This window comes from Vanessa atalanta, chromosome 17, assembly GCF_905147765.1.
Source record: "Vanessa atalanta chromosome 17, ilVanAtal1.2, whole genome shotgun sequence".
Classification (NCBI taxonomy): Eukaryota; Metazoa; Arthropoda; class Insecta; order Lepidoptera; family Nymphalidae; genus Vanessa; species Vanessa atalanta.
The window spans coordinates 10031926-10051525 of NC_061887.1; the positions used below are offsets into that span (position 1 = coordinate 10031926).

The 19600-nt window shown below is 33.2% G+C and overlaps 2 protein-coding genes and 2 non-coding genes across 5 annotated transcripts in view; 2 read left to right on the plus strand and 2 right to left on the minus strand.

The window, feature by feature from the left end:
• Window positions 1-9722, minus strand: part of LOC125070289 (CHH-like protein) — a 69122-nt gene extending 59400 nt beyond the window's left edge. Inside the window, exon 1 of one of the 2 annotated variants that reach the window (XM_047680087.1) lies at window positions 9641-9722. The gene's annotated coding sequence lies outside the window, so the exon portion shown is untranslated. Of the gene's footprint in view, window positions 1-2098; window positions 2520-9640 lie in introns of those variants that run through there. The other variant, XM_047680089.1, reaches the window with a different exon arrangement.
• Window positions 1157-18083, plus strand: LOC125070288 (peroxisomal leader peptide-processing protease). Its single transcript, XM_047680085.1, has 11 exons — window positions 1157-1380; window positions 12003-12362; window positions 13610-13773; window positions 13885-13988; window positions 14403-14530; window positions 15450-15616; window positions 15708-15814; window positions 15946-16114; window positions 16654-16795; window positions 17046-17209; window positions 17689-18083. The coding sequence occupies exons 2-11, from the start codon at window positions 12010-12012 to the stop codon at window positions 17772-17774; spliced, it is 1584 nt and encodes a 527-aa protein (XP_047536041.1). The 5' UTR covers window positions 1157-1380; window positions 12003-12009; the 3' UTR covers window positions 17775-18083.
• On the plus strand, window positions 8781-8867 carry Trnay-gua. The gene is given in 2 exon segments: window positions 8781-8817; window positions 8832-8867. It is a non-coding gene; the product is annotated as a tRNA-Tyr (tRNA).
• On the minus strand, window positions 9285-9357 carry Trnav-cac. The gene has a single exon. It is a non-coding gene; the product is annotated as a tRNA-Val (tRNA).
• Window positions 18084-19600: the final 1517 nt, after the last annotated feature.

Below are 19600 nucleotides of genomic sequence, written 5' to 3' on the forward strand. Positions count from 1 at the left end.
TTTTATCGGTTTATTATAAAAATATGTATTGCTGTAAAAGTTAAATGAATCGAAGATTAAAAACAATTTTTTTTTCTTTATGTCTGTCAAAAATATATACAACTAGCGACCCGTCCCGGCTTCGCACGGGTGCAATGCTGCCACTGAATATACTACAGAAAATGTTTTACAACGTTCATAGTTTTTCAATCGCTAAACAATAGAAGCCGTAATGTCCCTGCGTTTTAAATCTATAATATCTTCGAAAATATTAATTTAAATTACATGCTGTAAAGGGCCATATTGATCTATATTAAATGCACAATGTAATTATGGTACTTATTTGGATAAGGAGCAATGCTGTATTGCTTAAAATCGCTTTGAAAATAAGCCATTATATCTCGTAAAAGGTAAACGATAAAAAAATGTTTATTGTGGAGATAGACATATACCTTTTTGAAGAACTTTTTAAGGTTTGCAATACTTTAGTACATTATTTTGATCTATCTCGTTGGTTGAGTTTGAGCGAGCATTTGCAATGTAAGCGCAAAAGGTGTGTTTATTTACGACATCACTATGGAAACCTTTAAAGTGAGTGTTCTCTACTATATTGTGCATGTATTATGCATATAAACCTTCCTCTTGAATCAATCTATCTATTAAAAAAAACCGCATCAATATCCGTTGTGTAATTTTTAAGGATCCAATCATACATAGGGACAGACAGCGGTAAGTGATTTGTTTTATACTATGTAATGATGATGATGATGAAGATGATAAGTTTCGTAATTTAAGACAGTATTGGTGCCAGTGTATGTATGTGTAGTTATGTTAAATAAAAATAAAAATAAAAATATAGTTGCTATCAAAAAACATTGAAAATGGGAATAAACCTAGAAATTACCTTTATAACATTTTAGCGCCATCTATTGTTGGATGTTAATTTATTTAAATTCTGAATATAAGATGTTAATGACGGCTTTTCTCTTTATTCAATTAATACCAAAGTTAAAATTACCTTTATAACATTTTAGCGCCATCTAGCGAGAAACACTTGTACCACGTAGTGGTAGAAAACAAATAGAATGAATACATGAATGAAAAGATAATATAATTTACCGACTAGTTCCAACTTCAGACAACTTCTAACTTCATAAATCGCAAACTTACATCAAAGTTCAACAGCTGATAGCGTTAGGTCGAATTAGGCACGACTTGTTGTGTTGTATGCTAAAAATATTAAAATGTAGTAAACAATTGTAAACTTATCAAGAGCGTTAGTCTCAACCACGGTTTGTGCTGTGCTATACGTACTTTAAGTTTGAAGTGAGTTTGTTTACTAGTGGGTAATATTCATAACCTAAAATTGTAAACAAATAAATAAAAATAATAGCAATAAGGGTAAGTTAATATAAATTTAATTTAAATACGTGTCAAATAATATAATTTATTTAGTTAAAATTTTAATCTGACTTTCATAATTATATCAATCATGCATAAATTTATTTCGATGTATAAAGGTCAGAGAGTATTTAAGTTTCCAGTTAAAGCAGCTTCTGCTGATTAGATTAACAAGTTCAGCTAATAATTAATAAACTAGTTCATGCGAGATTCAAATATAATCCATATGGAGCGAAATTATTATGGTCACCAGGCCAGGTCACTTATTCTATCGGAAAGTTTAAAACTAATGACAAAATTAAAATGAACGGGTTTCGGTTTACAGGAAAGATATTAAGAATTAAGATTACGAGGTAGACATTTGTTTATTTTACATTTTAATAATAGCATAACTAAATGCATACTGATAATCAATAGATATTAATATCGATAAATTCTATTTTTCTTAAGAATTGGTCATGGTAATTTATTCAATAAAATTCAGTTTATTAAATAAGTTTTATTTCCAATACATGCGACTTCATTTTAACTTGTACGTAGGTATTTAAAAATGTTGTAAATATAAAATAACTCACCTCGGCAGTAATACTAAGTCGTAAGTACTTCAAAACACATTATGACTATTAAAACAACACACCTGGCCACGTTAACAAACCAGAATGCTCATTAATATAAAGGATACCCCACTTTGCACTAATGAGTTCTAAAACGCACTTACCTAAAACGTTATCAAGTAAATGGAACTGTGCGACTGACTCAGTGACTGAGCCGGCGAAAGTGACTTCTTTTTCTTTACACTCGATGCCAGACGTCGAACCGCAGGCATATCCGTTGAAATATACAAACGACGACAATTCTCTTCGAAAGTACACCTTAATTCAACACTGCATCCTCAACACATTTGATACAATAAATATTTTCTAAAGAAATAGCGATTTTCGTTAATGTTTTCGATATTCACACGTACGCATCGTTAACTGATGGCGTGCGTCGGTCGTCATTCGTCAACGAAGCTACAGTCGAAATAACGTCGTCTTTAAGAAAAATCCCACGCAAGGATGTGAACAATCAAGACGTACGTGATTACACACGATGAAGGAAACGAACGAAGTTGATTTTTTTGTTTCTCTGGAAATGGACGTATTACAGAACGATACAGGAGCGAAAGAAACGGGCTCTTAGCATTGACTGGACCTGCTTTGACTCTGCAGGATGCGGTCCATTAGGCAAAAGAGCGTCCATTATTGTATTGTCGTGGGCTTATCGTAACGCCTGTCTCCTTATATTGCCGGGAACGATAAACGGATCTTTACTAAGAATTCGGGTGATAAGTATTGTTTTGTCTAAATATTCCTACTGGCATTCGAGAAAAAAAGGTTAAATGCCTTATAGTAAGCAAATAATCAACCACTTACCTCGGAACATTCATTAATTGTATCAAAATTAAAAAATAATTTTATACATCAATGTTATTACTAATAATTGCGCTTGTTAATCGACGACTTCTGTTTCTGAATTAGGAGGATTGTTGCGAAGGGATTGAGTTAATAAAGTCACGGGACCGGATCCAGGATTACTCACGCTTGTTTGCTCAATTGGACAGTTATGTACCAACGAAGCTCTGAAGCCGGTCATTTCCGTCGTTGTTTCACACAGGAATCATAGAGAACGCATGTCTGATGCTTTATAAGCCATATCTACAGTTCAGTATAAATTCAAGTGATAATTTTATCTTTCGAATCTCCACAGATGTGTAGTCTCTGCTTTTGGTGTACCTTTCTATTATTTCTATCGAGTTTCGAAGTTAGATATGCCTGAATGTTTTTATGAATTATTTCCAGGCAACATTACAATCAACATATCAGAATAAAATGTTTGCTTGGTCTTCTTTCTTGTTGTGTGTCAGTTGATGAAAAAATATTGGGAACACTATTTTTGTAATGCAATGTTGTGAATTTGCATTATTCTGCTTTCATCTGGTTAGATTAGGATATGTAAATTGAATTACGAGTGGTGATAATACAGTACCAATCTTACAATAAAATGGCTTTTGCAAACCTTGTGAAGAACATTACTAAAATAAACTGTGAAGGAACGAAAATAATTTATAGCCAAAGCAATAATAACTACTCAGGAAGCGTTTAATACAAGATGATTTCAAGACTCTTGGACATGGAATGCCATGGAAGAAAGCTATGACCGGTCCCGTTTATGTAGACTCAGAATTTAATGATATTGATTTTATTTAGCACATATATATATTTTCTTAATACATGGACTTGTAATTTAGGCATGTATCTGGCATATTTCAAGCTCAACACTACTCAACTGCTCGATGTGCAGGATAGGGGGTCAGGTTTCTAAAGAGACTAATATCGTATGGTTTATGGACGCAATTTTACACAGGAGTTTCTGCTTAATGAATCTCATGGCCGTATGTAATCGTCAGTCTTAAACACTCAGTGGAGCACCACTTAACTTTGGGCAGCTCCTAAATTTAAATAGAATTCTCAAACTTTATTCCTACATTTTGAGGAAATGAGTCTCTCAAATGTTTGTCTATGGAAACATTGAATGAAAACAGTCTGTCGAATGGGAACGTTTTTAAGCTTGGAGGTTTTGTTATTTGACTACTGGGTAACTTCCAAATTTATATATTGATTAATTGGTTTATAATATCGTTGAATAGGAACTGCCGCTTTTTATTTTTAAAAGAAAAAATGCTAAAGACTAGCGAGGGGGTCGGGTAACACTAACATTAGAGACCAGTTATTGAATAAATAACAGTCATAAATGTATATTCTTGGGATAATAAATCGGGAAACGGCTTCGTGGTATACTATATCGATGTCAAGTGTGAACCAATCCGTGAACCAGCGACAGGTAACGGTTTCAGTCAAGTGAGTCGACCGTACAATGACGCGATCACACCACCTTTTTCCACCAATCACAATTTTGCATTAATTTTATTTAATTTATTACTATCTTAGAATGTTACTTTAAAGAATCCATATTAGTTTATTTTAATTCTGAATATAAGATGTTAGTGACGGCTTTTCTCTTTATACAATTTTGGTTAAAGTTTGGAAATGAAAATCATCAATGAATACCAAAGTTACTAGGGAAATGATTATTTTTTTCTTTCAAAGAAAAATTGTTGGCTCGCTCATTCGATTAAGCGTAGCTTTGAGAAGGTCCCAACCGAATTTATTTTTATAACGCATTCGCGTATAGTGAATTCATTTATTCTAGTTAAATTGTTTAACGAGCTACGACTATAATTTGTAAATATCTTTACACATTGAGTAATCTTTTGGTAATTTACAATTTAGGAACTAAAATGTTCGATTTTTGAATTTAACGCTGTTATGTCATATTTATCTTTGTCGATATTAGTGAGCGTTTAATATAAAAAGAGGTATTAATCATTACGATTTTTTTTATTTTTTTTATTATAAAACAACATTTGTTTCTCTACTATCGGATTGAATGATCTAATTTATATTTATTTGTCTTGAAACATTTTGTAATGATAGCTTTACTACATTGTTCCATGTTGATAAAACTCAGGTTCATAGATCTAGGTTTAGGTCATAGGCGTTCTGATGAAACAGTGACGCGTGCCATTTACTGAATTTTATTGAGTTACTTATAATGTAATTGGATGGTATAAATATACTTTGAATACGTGACGTTTTTACGTTTTAACACATGCACTTACAAATAGATTTCCATGATTGGCGTTCTTTTCAAAAATGAGTTTCATTTTCGGCTTGCAGAAATTCCATTGAGTATATTTAACTATTTCTTGTTGCTTCGGGTGCCATAATCTATTTTTATCATTCACATCTATTTTTACGTATTTCCTCACAACTCTTTATTTAAATTTTATAGTTGTTACTAGACTTTTTCTCTAAATCTAAATATTGTAATATAATATTCTATTCCAACCACAACAGGAAAAAAGCCAAATAAACAGCATTTGACAGCAAACTGACGCGATATAATTGGTCGAAAGCTATATGATATTTACTATGGTTTTGCGAAAACAACAAATCTAAGTAGTGCACAATATAGCCGAGTTATGAGCAAATCGCATGAAATGCGTAAATCTGATGTTTGTTTGTCTTTATCCCTACTTCGATTAGAATAGGCTATTAATACTTTCGAGTTTTAATTTTAGATCTGCTTGTCTTGCCAATCTTGGACCCATACTAACTTCATAACATGATTATTCCAATTTTTTATGTTGCAACACACGCGTTGCTGAGCACACTGAAACACATTTTAAGTACCTTAAAATTAAATTTCAAATTTCGAATGATCCAAAATAAACTAAAGAATATTGGTACACAAAACAATAATTCAATTATACGTTCCCGTTCGTTCCTTTAATTCGTTTATTACTATACTCTATGTCATATCGGTCTGTAGGTACACTTAATATGAAAACTATTAGGCTGATTTTAATGTAAATGATTATTAGATAATATCCAATAATAAACATATTACACCTAGTTTCTAATTTCGTAAAGTCGATACATCCTTCCTGGTACATGGTGGTTAATTCGTTTCTATAATAATTCCACGGTTATTTTTAATTGATATCTTAATAAATTTATTTCTCATGTCAAATTAACACTGATAAATAAGTCTTATAATTCAGTTTGTATAAGACTGAATATATGATAAAAGAGCGTGCTTTTACCTACTATTGGTAAATTACTATTAGCCCTTCTTGTTTTCAATTAAGGTACCTATGTAGATTGAGGAAAAAAGTAGTTACTCAGTTTCTTGCCGGTTCTCCTCGATTGAATGAACATTCTGAATAGTTTCTAGAAATTCCAGTAGCTTCATATTAATTTAAATTCTGTAATAAAACAATTTAATAGTGCTTTCGGGGTCTATGTGAATCTCATTTGAAGAAAGAATATTTTGACGTTATATTTATTACTGATGAATTTCATACATACTTTTAAATGAAAAGTCTACCCAAACGAAATGGAGGGCGATGCTAGTGTTTTCTATAATACCATTTGAAAATATTCATCCAATAATAAATTTCAAATTTCTGCAGCGTTTAATCAGAGAAACGTCAAATTAATTACTTTTCAAGATAAAATGTTTACACAGCGTAATATATTGTCTTATAAAATTTTCCTATGTTAATAAATAATTTATATGATAAGATTAAACGATTCTACGCTTCGTGCTTAACTAAATTTACTATTGTGTTTGTAAGAACGCTTTTAAATGCTTAGATCAACATAAATTAATATACACTATAATTATTTTTAAGCAATACTTATGTTACGGCTTCATCGATTCATAATATATTAAGATAACTTACTTGTAGATAAAATACAAATACTTGTTGCCATACTTCGTACGGGTGAAATAAAAGGAACGCAATCAAGCACACACAAAAATACAGAAACGACATACAGACATACAGAAGAATTAAGTATACGTATAAAGACGTTTTCTCTGAAACGCTTTGTGACGATTTCGATATATCTAAAATATTTTTTAACTCTCAAAAAGAATAAGTACCTACTTAAATATTTTTTTGTTTTTTTTTAATTTGGTATCATCATCATCATCCTCCTGCCCTTATCCCAATTTTACTCGGGGTCGGCGCAACATGTCTTCTTCTTCCATACTTCTCTGTCGGACGTCATCTCACAAGTAACATTCTTTCTTACCATATCGTCTTTCACACAATCCATCCAACGTTTCTTTGGTGGTACCTTTATATCCATCCAAATCAATTCTCAAAACCTTTGTCACAATATGGTCATTTTTTTTTAATTGGCATGTAAAAAACAAATTTATTTATTTTACGGCTTAAACGGTGAACATATAATTAAAACAAAGAATCCATATTCAGAGCATACCTCGGTCATTTAGCTAGTAAACTCTAAATTAAAACTTGTTAAAGATAACAATATATTTTGCGAAGACAATTACTTTACATTAAATATTTTAATTTATTACCTCTTAATTGTTAATCGTAAAGATTAATTGTAGGTATATTCAGTTTTTTTTTTTTAAAGTCAATGTCCTATCAGTATTGTCTATGGATAGGTAATTATTTTGTTTTTGTCGAGTTCATTTTACTTATAAATAAATAACAAAATCATAACAATTTTTAATATCAAGCGGCATATTTTTTTATTGTTATTTTCTGTTATATTTACAGTATTTTTATCAATTATTAATTTTTAGACGAATCCAGGCTAAGCCCAATAAAAAAAAATTGTAAGGAAACTTATAATTAATTGATAAATTAAAGATTATAAACCTGGTTTCTTTTGTCGTTTCTTCTCAGGTCCAAATAAATTATTTCCGAAGCGGTGGTATTTTTATAACAACCGTCAAGGATATTTTTAAATTAAAAATTTAGATATTTAGTATACTTATTAGTATTAACTTTTAGCCGTTAGTCGAAATACGATTAATTATTATTAGTGTAGGAAAAAATTAGTGTATAAATATTGCATGATTTACTTTTGTATTTATATTTACATTTTAATGTTACTTTTTAAGGCTTAAACACACTAGCAACCAAACAACAAAAAGAAAATCCATTGAAAAATAGATGTGAAAATTATACTGAATTGTTATAATAAATATAGATTAAATAATCGTTCTATACTCGATTTAACTGCACTTTGACATGACAATTGATAAAAAAAGTATTATTATTAACTGAGTGAAGAAAACGTATTCAAAACTGACCAAGCTGGAAAGGTTTTCGTATGATTAATTTGTTTTTATTTTATATATTACTACATATAAACATACATCCTTCAAACGTCTCTGGAATTAAATGGGAGGAACCATATAATTCCCGCAATCCCTTTATGATAAGAGCCTTTGATCAGCTCTGGGATTGTAAAAGTGTTGTTGTACTTTTTTTACGGCTTTATCTTTTATAAACAGGAGGTTAATAGTTCGACGCGTTCGTTTGATCGATTGCTCGATATGGCCTTGACCGATTCGGATAACTTAAACTGAATTTTATAGAGTGAAGTTGCTCCCAGCTTTCTTATTCTGGTAAAATATAAAAATCTTTGAAAACATCGAAACTGACTATTTTTTAAGTCAGAGTAGTTCACAATTAGGTTTTTTATTCAAATGTTTAAACGTACTTTTAAAAAATGTCCTAAAACCGTAACGTATTAAATAACTAGGTTAATAAAACACATAATAATTGATAATCAATCAAGACAACTGTGGTTTTTTAGTTAAGACGTTAAATCATGGTCAATGTTTTAAAAAAAAAAAAAATTTATTTCACAAATGATTTTTTAATTAATTTAGGTATCTTGTGTTAAAACAAAAGAAATGAGAGTTGCAAAAATAAAACGACTCATAATTTCGTATTAAAGTAACAACCTTCGATAGCTCAGTTGGTAGAGCGGTGGACTGTAGCGTATATCAAAGTTATCCATAGGTCGCTGGTTCAAATCCGGCTCGAAGGAGGTTATTTTTAATTTTTCTTAATTTTTAGTTTATAATAGACTTTTTTTAATTCATTATAACCAATTAATAAAAAGAACATACAAATAAAACTTTTTAATTTTTTTTTACCTATCAAAAACATAAGTATTTTATTCCTAATTATTGGAAATTGTAAGATTTTTGGTGATTATTAATTTAATATTATTTATCCTCGTATACTGAATCTAAGCATTTGTTTTTATAACCACTGTACAAACCAGTCCACGCGGTCATGATTTGTACATGCAGTAGGTAACAATTTTGAATTTTTACTTGAACAGTTCACGCCTTGATGTTTATAATTCTTATGTAAATAATTTAACATGAGAGTAATAAATAATTAACATGACGCAAGAAAAATCGAAAAAAAAATATAAAATAATAATAAAATAATCAGCTGTTTCCGCCCGGGATCGAACCGGGGGCCTTGTGCGTGTGAAGCACACGTGATAACCGCTACACTACGGAAACTTCACGTAACTAATCGAAATAATGAAATAAAACAAACAAACAAGTAACTATTTTATTACTGTAAGTATTTGAAACGGGATATTTAACATGTTTTATATTTTTATTTGGTGGAGCTCGATATTTCGACATTATTTGCGAATGTCTTGTTCACAAGTATAATAATAATAAAAATAACCATGTTAATTTAAAATCTTACTATAGTAACCATTTTTTATTTTAAAATTATTTTGATCTAAATAATATTTAAAAACTTTATTTTTTTAATATTACACACAAAACATACCTTTACTGATGCAAGTGGCTGGCAGTGCAACGAAACCAGAAAAATTCGAAAAAAAATTAAAAGCGCGGGAACCAGCGCCTTCGACGATGGCGCTTCGGTAAAGTTTGAACATGAATTGTGTACCCATCTTTTATACTAGAACAAATTACAGTCTCATTGACCACCCGCTGAATAAACCTCATTACATTTCTCCTGAGGGTGTGGCTTATGTGGCGCAAATTTGTAATCGGTCTCGCACCCTATTTTCATACCATCTTTGAAGTATAACGATATATCCCCGACATACATCACTGTCTCTGTTTTGTAATCCAATGCGTGTAATGTTTTATTTTTTCAAAGGCATGTGGGAAGTGAAAACGCAATGTATGTAAAAAATTTCAATGTATCGTACAAATATAAATTCAGAGATATTTTTATCTTGAATGTATGATTAGTATCTTGAAGATGAAAGACTACATGTCATAGTAATTGCTTTGGAGAATTGACTATTTATTTAAATATTACGATTATTAAAATTGTAATAAAAATGTACTGGGTACGAAGTGCATGCGAGCGTAGTAGACCGTACACTATCTAAATACATATAAAGTTTTTATTTTCGCTATTTAAATTAAATTCGTTATATTTTTTGAAGCCAGTTATCCCCTTTATTTTTTCTATTTATTTAGGTACTTGGTTTTGTTTATTTATATATCAAGATCGAGTGTCGCACTACAATAGAACTAAAATAAACCGACCAACTTTATTATCTTTGTGTGCGTGACAGTTCAATTCTTAGTTTAATGGCTTTTAGTTGTGCCATAGGGCACAGATTATTTCGCCAATGTCACGTAGGATGGAGAAGACACGAATGACATTGATCGGTATGGTTGAGATAACAAACTTAAATTTTAAAGCCAAGTATAGTTGCGTGACAGTTACGCTTGACAGTCGCGAAACGTCATACTACTTTACTAGTATGCCTGTACTTAGTCGCCAATTTTCATTTTTTTCGACACGTTTTCAGCTTTGACAGCCTGACTAGGTTTATAAAACAAATTAGTTGTAATAGGTATATTCTAAAATAGTACATCTATATGCAAGCATATTTATACAATATGTAGGTACATTACCTTCTTTCATAATCATAAGACTTAATAAATTTGAAATAACTTTTTTTATACAATAGTTATATGAATTGTTATATTAAAAGTTAATGTTAAGTTATATTATAAGTGGGTATTCGAACGACCCGAGATGCAAATCATACTTATGACTCGATGCATTGTTTAGATTTAAATATAGCATTTTGTAACAATTTACTAATTAATTAATATCTTTATAATCTTAAACCATATAACTATATCCTCAACTGAAACATCCCACAATAAACTATATTTATCCTCATAAATATATAATACAAAATTATACGCACGTGCACGTATTACACGTACATAAACACGGACGCGCGAGAGTTTTTATGTAAGCATGTGATTCAATTGAGGACAATTCCCTATTTAACTTTGCAAGTATTCTAACCATCTCAGTCCGTTAACACTATATATAGAAATACTGCTAGCGACTGTAACAGATTTATTTATAGAAGATTTATTGTTTTATAACACCTTTCGTGGTCCGTGATGAACGATGCTGCAAAGTTTTATTAGATTTATCGCAAGAAACGTCGTGTTAAATATTCATCTTAATATACTCTTGATGTTTTTAATCACAGCGACACGCCCCTCAAAGTTAAATCATCGGGGTTATAATAAGCGATTACATGTACCTTAATCAGATTTTTTACTTACCTCTCTAATCTTGGTAATATTATAAAGGCGAAAGTTTATATGTATGGATGATAGGAATATAAAGCTATATTATTGAATAGTTTCATTAATCTCCAAATCCATTCAGTAGTTTTAGGGTGAAAGTGTTACATACATATGTACATACATGCATGCATCCATACATACATACACACATACATACGTACATACACACAAACTGGTGTACAAGTGTACATCAGAATAACACATAGCCTATAATTTATAAGATATAATATTATGTGAATAATACCTGGCAACAAATCCTTAAACACGAACGAAGCCGCGGGCGAAAACTAGTGCATTATAAAATGTAGTGGGGGAAGATACGCCTTCGTGAATGTAGTGTTGTGTCTATAACAACAAAATTATGTTATTTATTTTGTGGAAAACTAAGTTTCCTGTCGTGTTCTATCGGTAGAAGCTGAACGTTTTGTTTAATCTTGTTTAATAATGATTCAACAGCACGCAGAAACTACTTGAATAAAATATTTTTGATCTAGTTACACCAAAATATGATTTTTTTTCTATGTCCCTAAATCCCTGTTTATATGTTTCAGAATCAAAATGGGGGTCGAGGGGGTGATGGTCTCCTACAACTACTCAGAAGACGGTGAACTTGCGAACATCCTCACTGTATCAGCTTCAGGCATTAAGTTCTCCAAGCGATGGGTCCTCACGCATGGGTCCATATTATCGCCATTAAAACAAGCGAATGTTATAAAGTATGCTCGAGGCAAACCTATCCTTAATGAGGAGTTCTATGACAACCTTCCAGAAATATACGTTACGTGTGAAAAGACAAAATCCAAGTTTCCAAATGTATATGAAAAGGTTGAGAAAATCAGCAGGGAAAGGAGTTTAGACAACGAGGTTGACTTTGAACACAGTAGCTACCAAGTCAGAGTACTGACTGGAAGGTAATTAATCATCTTTATTATTAAGATATATCCACGTTCTACCGGAAACAGTATTATTTACTATTATTTACTATTACTATTGTGGAATGAGCCATACGCACAAGAGATATAACATCTCCGTTCTCAGGGTTGTATTAGCAGCCCGTAAATGTCCCACTGCTGGGATAAAGGCCTCCTCTCCCTTTGAGGAGAAGGTTTTGGAGCATATTCCACCACGCTGCTCCAATGCGGGTTGGCGGAATACACATGTGGCAGAATTTCGTTGAAATTAGACACATGCAGGTTTCCTCACGTTGTTTTCCTTCACCGCCGAGCACGAGATGAAGTATAAACACAAATTAAGCACATGAAATTTCAGTGGTGCCTGCCTGGGTTTGAACCCGAAATCAGCGCCAATGTCTATGGAATTATGTCAGTCTTAGTAAAAAAATCTATCTATTATTTTTCCTGATAATTTCGAGCTAAGATAGAAACAACAATTTTAAATTTTGTCATATATTTATCAAACTGTATAGTTGTTTCTATAGATACCTCTGATAAACATATCTAGAGTAACTTATTTTAGTATCTGCACGTCATTTGTTATCAATTATCTGATATATTATTCTCTTAAAACTCATTTCGTATCTCACTCGTGGAGAGTTAAAAATTTTCTTACGACTTAATAATTTAGACAACGCCATGTTTATTAAATTTACGAGAAATCAAATTAAAAAGTACAAGACTTACTAAGTGGTTAACAGCGCTCATCGACATTGGCGCTGTAAGAAATATTCCTTACGTCGCCAATGAGCCACCAAACTGAGAAACTAAGATGTTATATCTCTTGTGCCTGTAGATACACTGGCTCACTCGGTCACCCTTCCAACTGGTTCACAATAATACTAAGTATAGCTGGTAGTTTCACTGAATATGGTTTGTAAAATGACGATTTAAAAGTGCTTGTAAAAGCCTACTTGAATAAAATATATTTTGATTTGGTTTGAATGCCTGAAGAGCGCGTGCTACCTACCTACCTAACCCAGATGGGCTTATCTACCCTAGAGTTGTACCTAGGGCCCTAACCACCAAGTTAAACAAAACATATAAAAATTCTTTAGCGGATGTTTACTTAAAGACTGATTTCTTTCATTTTTAACTTTGATTAATAAACATTTTTAACATAACTAATAGATTGTTATCAACTACATAGATTGATATTTAGAGGGTTCGCCATTCTTCGACTTAGGGTCATTGACTTTTTTCAGAATATGTCACGTCTGGCAATGCCCAGTTTTAGACAGATGTGTGGACGACATCTTATACAGTTGGACCATCGGTCACAGGGATGGCGACGTGGAGAAACAAACTCAGCTCGGGAAGGCTTTGCTGTCTGTGTTTGTCCTTGTGGACTTGGAGAGTGATAACCGAAGTATGCTATATTTTTTTTAGTTGTGTAGTTATTGTTATTTAGTTTATTGTTTTACTTCTTGTCCTAACCTTTTTAAACGAAACGTTATTCCTATTTTTAAATTTCTGTCAGGTCTTAAAACCCTCAGGCCGCTGTCAGAACTTCTCGACATGGTCGAAGCGCCACCAGACCGTGGAACCAGCATTCAAGTTCATTCAACACCATTTGGTTGTGAGGTATGATTGTAATTAATGGAATATTGTGGAAAATAAAGTTTTGAGTGTTAGTCTTAAAGAAGGACTAGTTTATTCAGATGCAGGCTCTGATGTCACGGATTTGAATCCCGGGTCTGGCCAGGTACATGCTTTCGCTGACTTTTCTACAGACAATTTAGAGACCTACCAATCTCTCAAGTTTTTGTTTTCTCATATTTGTTATTGCAGCGTTTAATACAAAATCATTTTTCTCACAGAGTACTAATTTTTTATCTCACTAGAAAAACGCCTTAACGCGCCTTTCTTAAGTTTTTCTTTTAGGAGAATGTATAGTCAGCGAATGTTATTAATAATAAAAGTTTCCTTAATATATGTCATAGTAATATTAATGAAAAATATTTACGTTATTCAAATCATACTATATAATTGATCCAGGTATTCCTAAACGCAGTGACCCGCGGATCAGTGTGTGGGGTGGTCGGCAAACGGCCGTCTCTCCTCCTAACAGACGCTGCTACAGCCCTTGGCTCTGAAGGGGGCCCCGTGTTCACTGAAGGCCCAACGTAAGTACGGCTCAAAGGATCAATTTAATTATGTAATGAAGTTGTATTTTAAAAGAAGTTTTTACTTAAATTCTCTTCTAAAAGGAAAAAAAATCTACACTAATTTATACTATCAGCTGCATTAAAAGTATGTGGAAGATTTCACCTCAGCCGATTGGATGAAAGTTTAAAATTCTGTTGCAAAATTTGGCTCTCACATACCAAAATGAAATAAAAAAGATGTAAATCACCCTGCGAATATCCCACATGTCCATTTCTAAGCAAGGGTTTTCCTCTTTTCTAGGAGAAGGCCTAAGATATAGTTTTATTTTGGGTCCAAATACTGTTCGAAAATTATATCGAGGTCCGGAAAATCTTACTTAGATGACTCAGCTAGTGGCATTTCGCTTATATATTTATCGATTATTAATTAAGACAATATATGAGTAAGTATATTTAACAAAATTTCGCACTACGAGGTTCGAACGTTGCTCTAAACCATTTTTAAAATGACTAGTAGAATTAAGGATGAAGTGTTTAACGTAAGAAACAGTTATGTAACCAACTTTTCTGTCTTCACAAATGGATTATGGTTACAAAGGTTAAAGAACTGATAGGACTAAAGTCTAGTATTTATAGTTGTTATATCAACAGGTAAATTCATCTTGCCATAATTCTTCTGCTGAATTATGGCATTCGTCATGTTATAATTCAGTTATATATAAAATGTTTCTGAAAGTGGGTGCACACGACGCTTTATAGTTAAAATAAAAATGCACTTGCGACTCGTTAATATAATCGATTATGCAGTCTTAAATAAGCTGCCAACACATATTTTACTCAAAACATAATTGAAAGCGAAACAACAAGTCGAAAATGGCAACATTTTGATGAATTGCGCGGTGCAAGGTGTGTAAATGCGCTCGGTTCTCTTTGCCAGCGCTCGACTCGTGGGCGCGGTGGTGTGCAGCGTGTCGTGGTGGCGCGGCGAGTGGGTGGGGCTGACGCTGGCGGCGCCGCTGCGCGCCGTGCTGGCCGCCAAGCTGCGCGTGCCGCCGCCGTCGCCGCCGCGCGCGCCGCCTGACCCCCACTACGTCGGGATACTCGGTGAGTACGCCGATTACACCTCCAGAACATTTGTTCATTATATTCTCACACTGAAATTTGTATTACTATATTTTGTTGAATTTTGTGACAGACGCCATAGACCGCAGCACGTTGTTGGTGCGCTGCGGCAGTGCGTGGGGCGCCGGCGTGTACCTCGGCCGAGGACACGTGCTCACCTGCGCGCACGTCGTCAAACACGTACGTTACACACAACGCCACCTCATTACCGCACTACACTAAACACGTGCTCACCAGTGCACACATCGACAAATATATACGTTACACGCAACACTAATAAATTTTATTTATAAATTGAAATCTTTTTTCAGCATGCATCGTATAAAGTTTCTCTCTACTGTCAAAAAGTGAAAGAAACCGCAATAGTACGATATAAGACGAAAGACGACAAGGCGTACGACCTGGCGTTACTTTTCACAAACCCCGATTACTGGACACATCTGACGCCTGCAGTTTTTGCCGAGAAACCAGCCCAAAAAGGTAACAAATATTTTGTAAAAAAAAGTTATATCCTATCTCAGTCCTTACAAACAAAAACACACTTTTGACAAATATAATACATGAGCTAACTGCAGACGCCGAACTCGGAATCCTGCTCGAGCAAGTAAAATATCATTGGATTTTCCACTCAATAAATTCTCAGCCCAGAGAATAGAAGTAAGCAGAATTTATACTCTTGTACCTCAGGTAGCATAGAAATCCATTGATCCTGGTCCTAAACTCTCACCGATGTTGTCGAATTGCCGACCCATCAGATTAATGGAATGAGGAAATAAAAAAGTAGCATTTTTTTTCTATATAGGTAGGTGGACGGGCAAATGGGCCGCCTGATGGTAAGTGGTCACCACCATACACATTAGCGCCTAAGAAATTTTAACCATTGCCAATGCCCCACTCAACTTGGGAGCTAAGATGTTAGATAGCTTGGGCCTGTAATAAACTGACTCACTCACTAAGCACTGCTGCAATCAAAAGTTATCTTAAAGAGCTACTTGACCATATTTTTCCTATTATTTTAGGTGAATCAGTATTAGCAGCAGGCTATCCGTACTTCAACGAGAACAATCTAGAAGACTTGAAGCCGACGGTCACGAGTGGTCACATCAACAACGTGTCACCATCGATGATACAAACTTCGTGCTGCGTACAATCAGGATTTAGGTTAGATTTTAGTTCCTTTTACTTGCTTAGCCTCAATTTAAAGTCATTATGTAAACTGATCTTGAAAGTCAATTATTGCCTAGATTTGAATCTTTGCTAATTGCTAACCTCGACTTTGAGGTCCTTAGGAATAGCTAAAAAAGATCAAATGTCTATATCCAGGCTTCGTCTTCAAATAAACGCGATGGTACCAAATCATTCTATCTAAATTTTATACTACAACTATACAATACAAATACAACTTCCACAGTGGAGGACCTATATTCCGCATAACGAAGGAGCTGAAGGTGGAGGTGCTGGCGACCATCGTCAGCAACGCGAAGACGGAGACGGGCGCCAGCTACCCTTATATAAACATGGCCGTGCCCACGCAGGCCTTTATTCGGCTCGTGCAACACTTCATACTGGACAGGGGTATGTATGTTTGCAATGGCATTCCAAGGGAATAGAGATCTTACTTGGTAGGAGGGCTTTGTGTGAACCTGTCTACCCAGACGGTAGGTATCACCCATTTATCAGATATTTTACCGTCGAACATACTTAGTATTGTTTTTTCCAGTTTGAAGGTTAGTAACTGCAGGCACAAGGAACATAACATTTTAGCCCCGAAAGTGGTGGCCTTCATCTCATGTCTATGGGTGATGGTGACCACTTACCACCCATAGGATACCCATTTGCCCATCCTATCTTTAACATTAAAAAAAGTAAAATCAAGTTATTTGTATTGCTGTGAATGTACTAGCGAAACATGTATAACGAGTGCCGTAGTGATCAGTTAAACTGTATGAAAGTCGATATACTGCAGCGCCATCTAGTACAGAATTACAAAAAAGTGGATAGGATTAAAAAAGTTATCTTTAATAAGTACATTTTTTTAATATGATTTGCTACAGATGAGAAAAAGCTGTCCGCGATCGAAAACAATAAAGAAATGATCCAATCACAGTGGAGACTACTTCCTTATCGGTCGAAAATATAAATAATAGTGAATTTATATATTTTAATTATTTAATTTACATTTGTGCAGGACTCAGTGTTGCTATAGCATATAATAAATATCATATAAGTCGTGTTGTGGCTAAGAAACGGGTGAAAAATATTAATATACGATTCCCTCAAGTGACAAACTTTACTTAGCTTCAATATTGTTTATGAGACAACAGAAAAATGTTCATCCAGCATCTTAATTTCAAAGATATTTTAATTACTAACATTAATAAGAAACTTGAGCAAATCAAATTGAGAAATGCTTCCCAGTTCTCTAACCATTAAAATTGCTGGTCAAGGAATGTTGTTATGAAATGTATATTTTGTATCATTCTTCTCTTTTTGAATAAATTATTTTAATAAACATTTTGTTTTATTTTTGTTTATAGGATAACACTCATACAGCCTAATGCATCAATATCTTGTTAATAATTATTAGTCATTTAAAGTATCTAATGTCATTGATCGGATATTATATTTTTTTTAATTCTTTCACTTCCGGTCTATATATAATTATATCTATATATAATTTACCATGCCCTTTAAACACTTATGTGCTGCCATAAAAATGTTATAAAATTAAAATTTTGATATCAATCATAGATCATTTCTTCGAAATTAATCTTCGCTTGAGTTTCACAGCCGGTTGAAGGAATATCAACACACGACTCCTTGCAGGATTCTTTATCTCGAAAATTATTATCATTCCCACCACAGCCGCTGTATTGAAATAACTGACAATCATTTTTAGTAGGATTGTAACCCCATCTATAAAAAAAAAAACGACTTAAAAATAGAATTGCGTAGTGTTTCACGTGCTTATCGTATATTCATCTAATGTTTGGCGGTGAAGAACACCATCGTGTGAAAACCGTTGCTTTTACAGTTTTTTTTTATATTATCGGAACTAGGTACTCAAAGTTGTTCCAACGTATAACATATAATAATTAATAATAACTTATTAATATAATTATTTAATAACTTATTATATTTTGGTGTTTATGTTCACTCAATAGTCAGGGGCCATCTGAAAATATGTGTTGTGCATTAGCACAGCATATACTGAGATGAACCCCTTGCTACCCCTACCTACACTGTATTCCTTGAATTTTATTATTTTCTTGTGTATAATCGTTGTAATTTATGTGTATGTGTAGCAAAAATAAATGGTTTAAATAGTTTTTTTTGAAATAATGTATAATGTATATTATAGTAAATGTTGGCCCATAGACAACGGAGCTCTTAAAAATTTCAATTCAACTTGAAAATTCTATTTTTAATTTAATATTAAACCTTCAAATATAAAAAAAGATGTAATAGATAAAAATGCTGAAAACAATTTCCTTAGGAATATGAAATATAATAAATTACTGTTGATGCCAAAGATGAAACGTATATTACCTTGTTAATTCTTTATCACATTCACCCCTAGCCGGTTGTAAGAAACAGAAATGTGGCTTGCCATAAGCTAAAGGTACATTCGCCCAAGGGGGAGGAGGTACGCCATCGTTCCCTTTTCCTAAATCTATAAATATATATACAGCAATATTTATACGTGTGGAATATATCGTTGTAGAGCATGTTGACTACTTTTATCAAGAGGTCAAGTGCCGGTAAATATAAGCTCCAGGTCGACCCGATAAAAAGATATTGGGTCTGACAAAAATATTTAAGTTGCATCCTGCAGTCTAGAAACGATTTCACATGTACTTAAGTTTCCTCGCGATGACTTACAAACAACTTAAACTCAAGAAAAATGACCAGCGCTTGGACGGATTTGGACCCGCATTCGGTTATAATTCACGTCTAGCCACGTAG

What these genes read in the sequence shown, in the direction of transcription:
- LOC125070288 (XM_047680085.1), top strand. Translation starts at nt 12,010, where the DNA reads ATGGGGGTCGAGGGGGTGATGGTCTCCTACAACTACTCAGAAGACGGT. An exon ending in CAACACCATTTGGTTGTGAG is followed by an intron (nt 13,989 to 14,402) that starts GTATGATTGTAA and finishes TAATTGATCCAG; the next exon opens with GTATTCCTAAACGCAGTGAC. An exon ending in GCGCGCACGTCGTCAAACAC is followed by an intron (nt 15,815 to 15,945) that starts GTACGTTACACA and finishes ATCTTTTTTCAG; the next exon opens with CATGCATCGTATAAAGTTTC.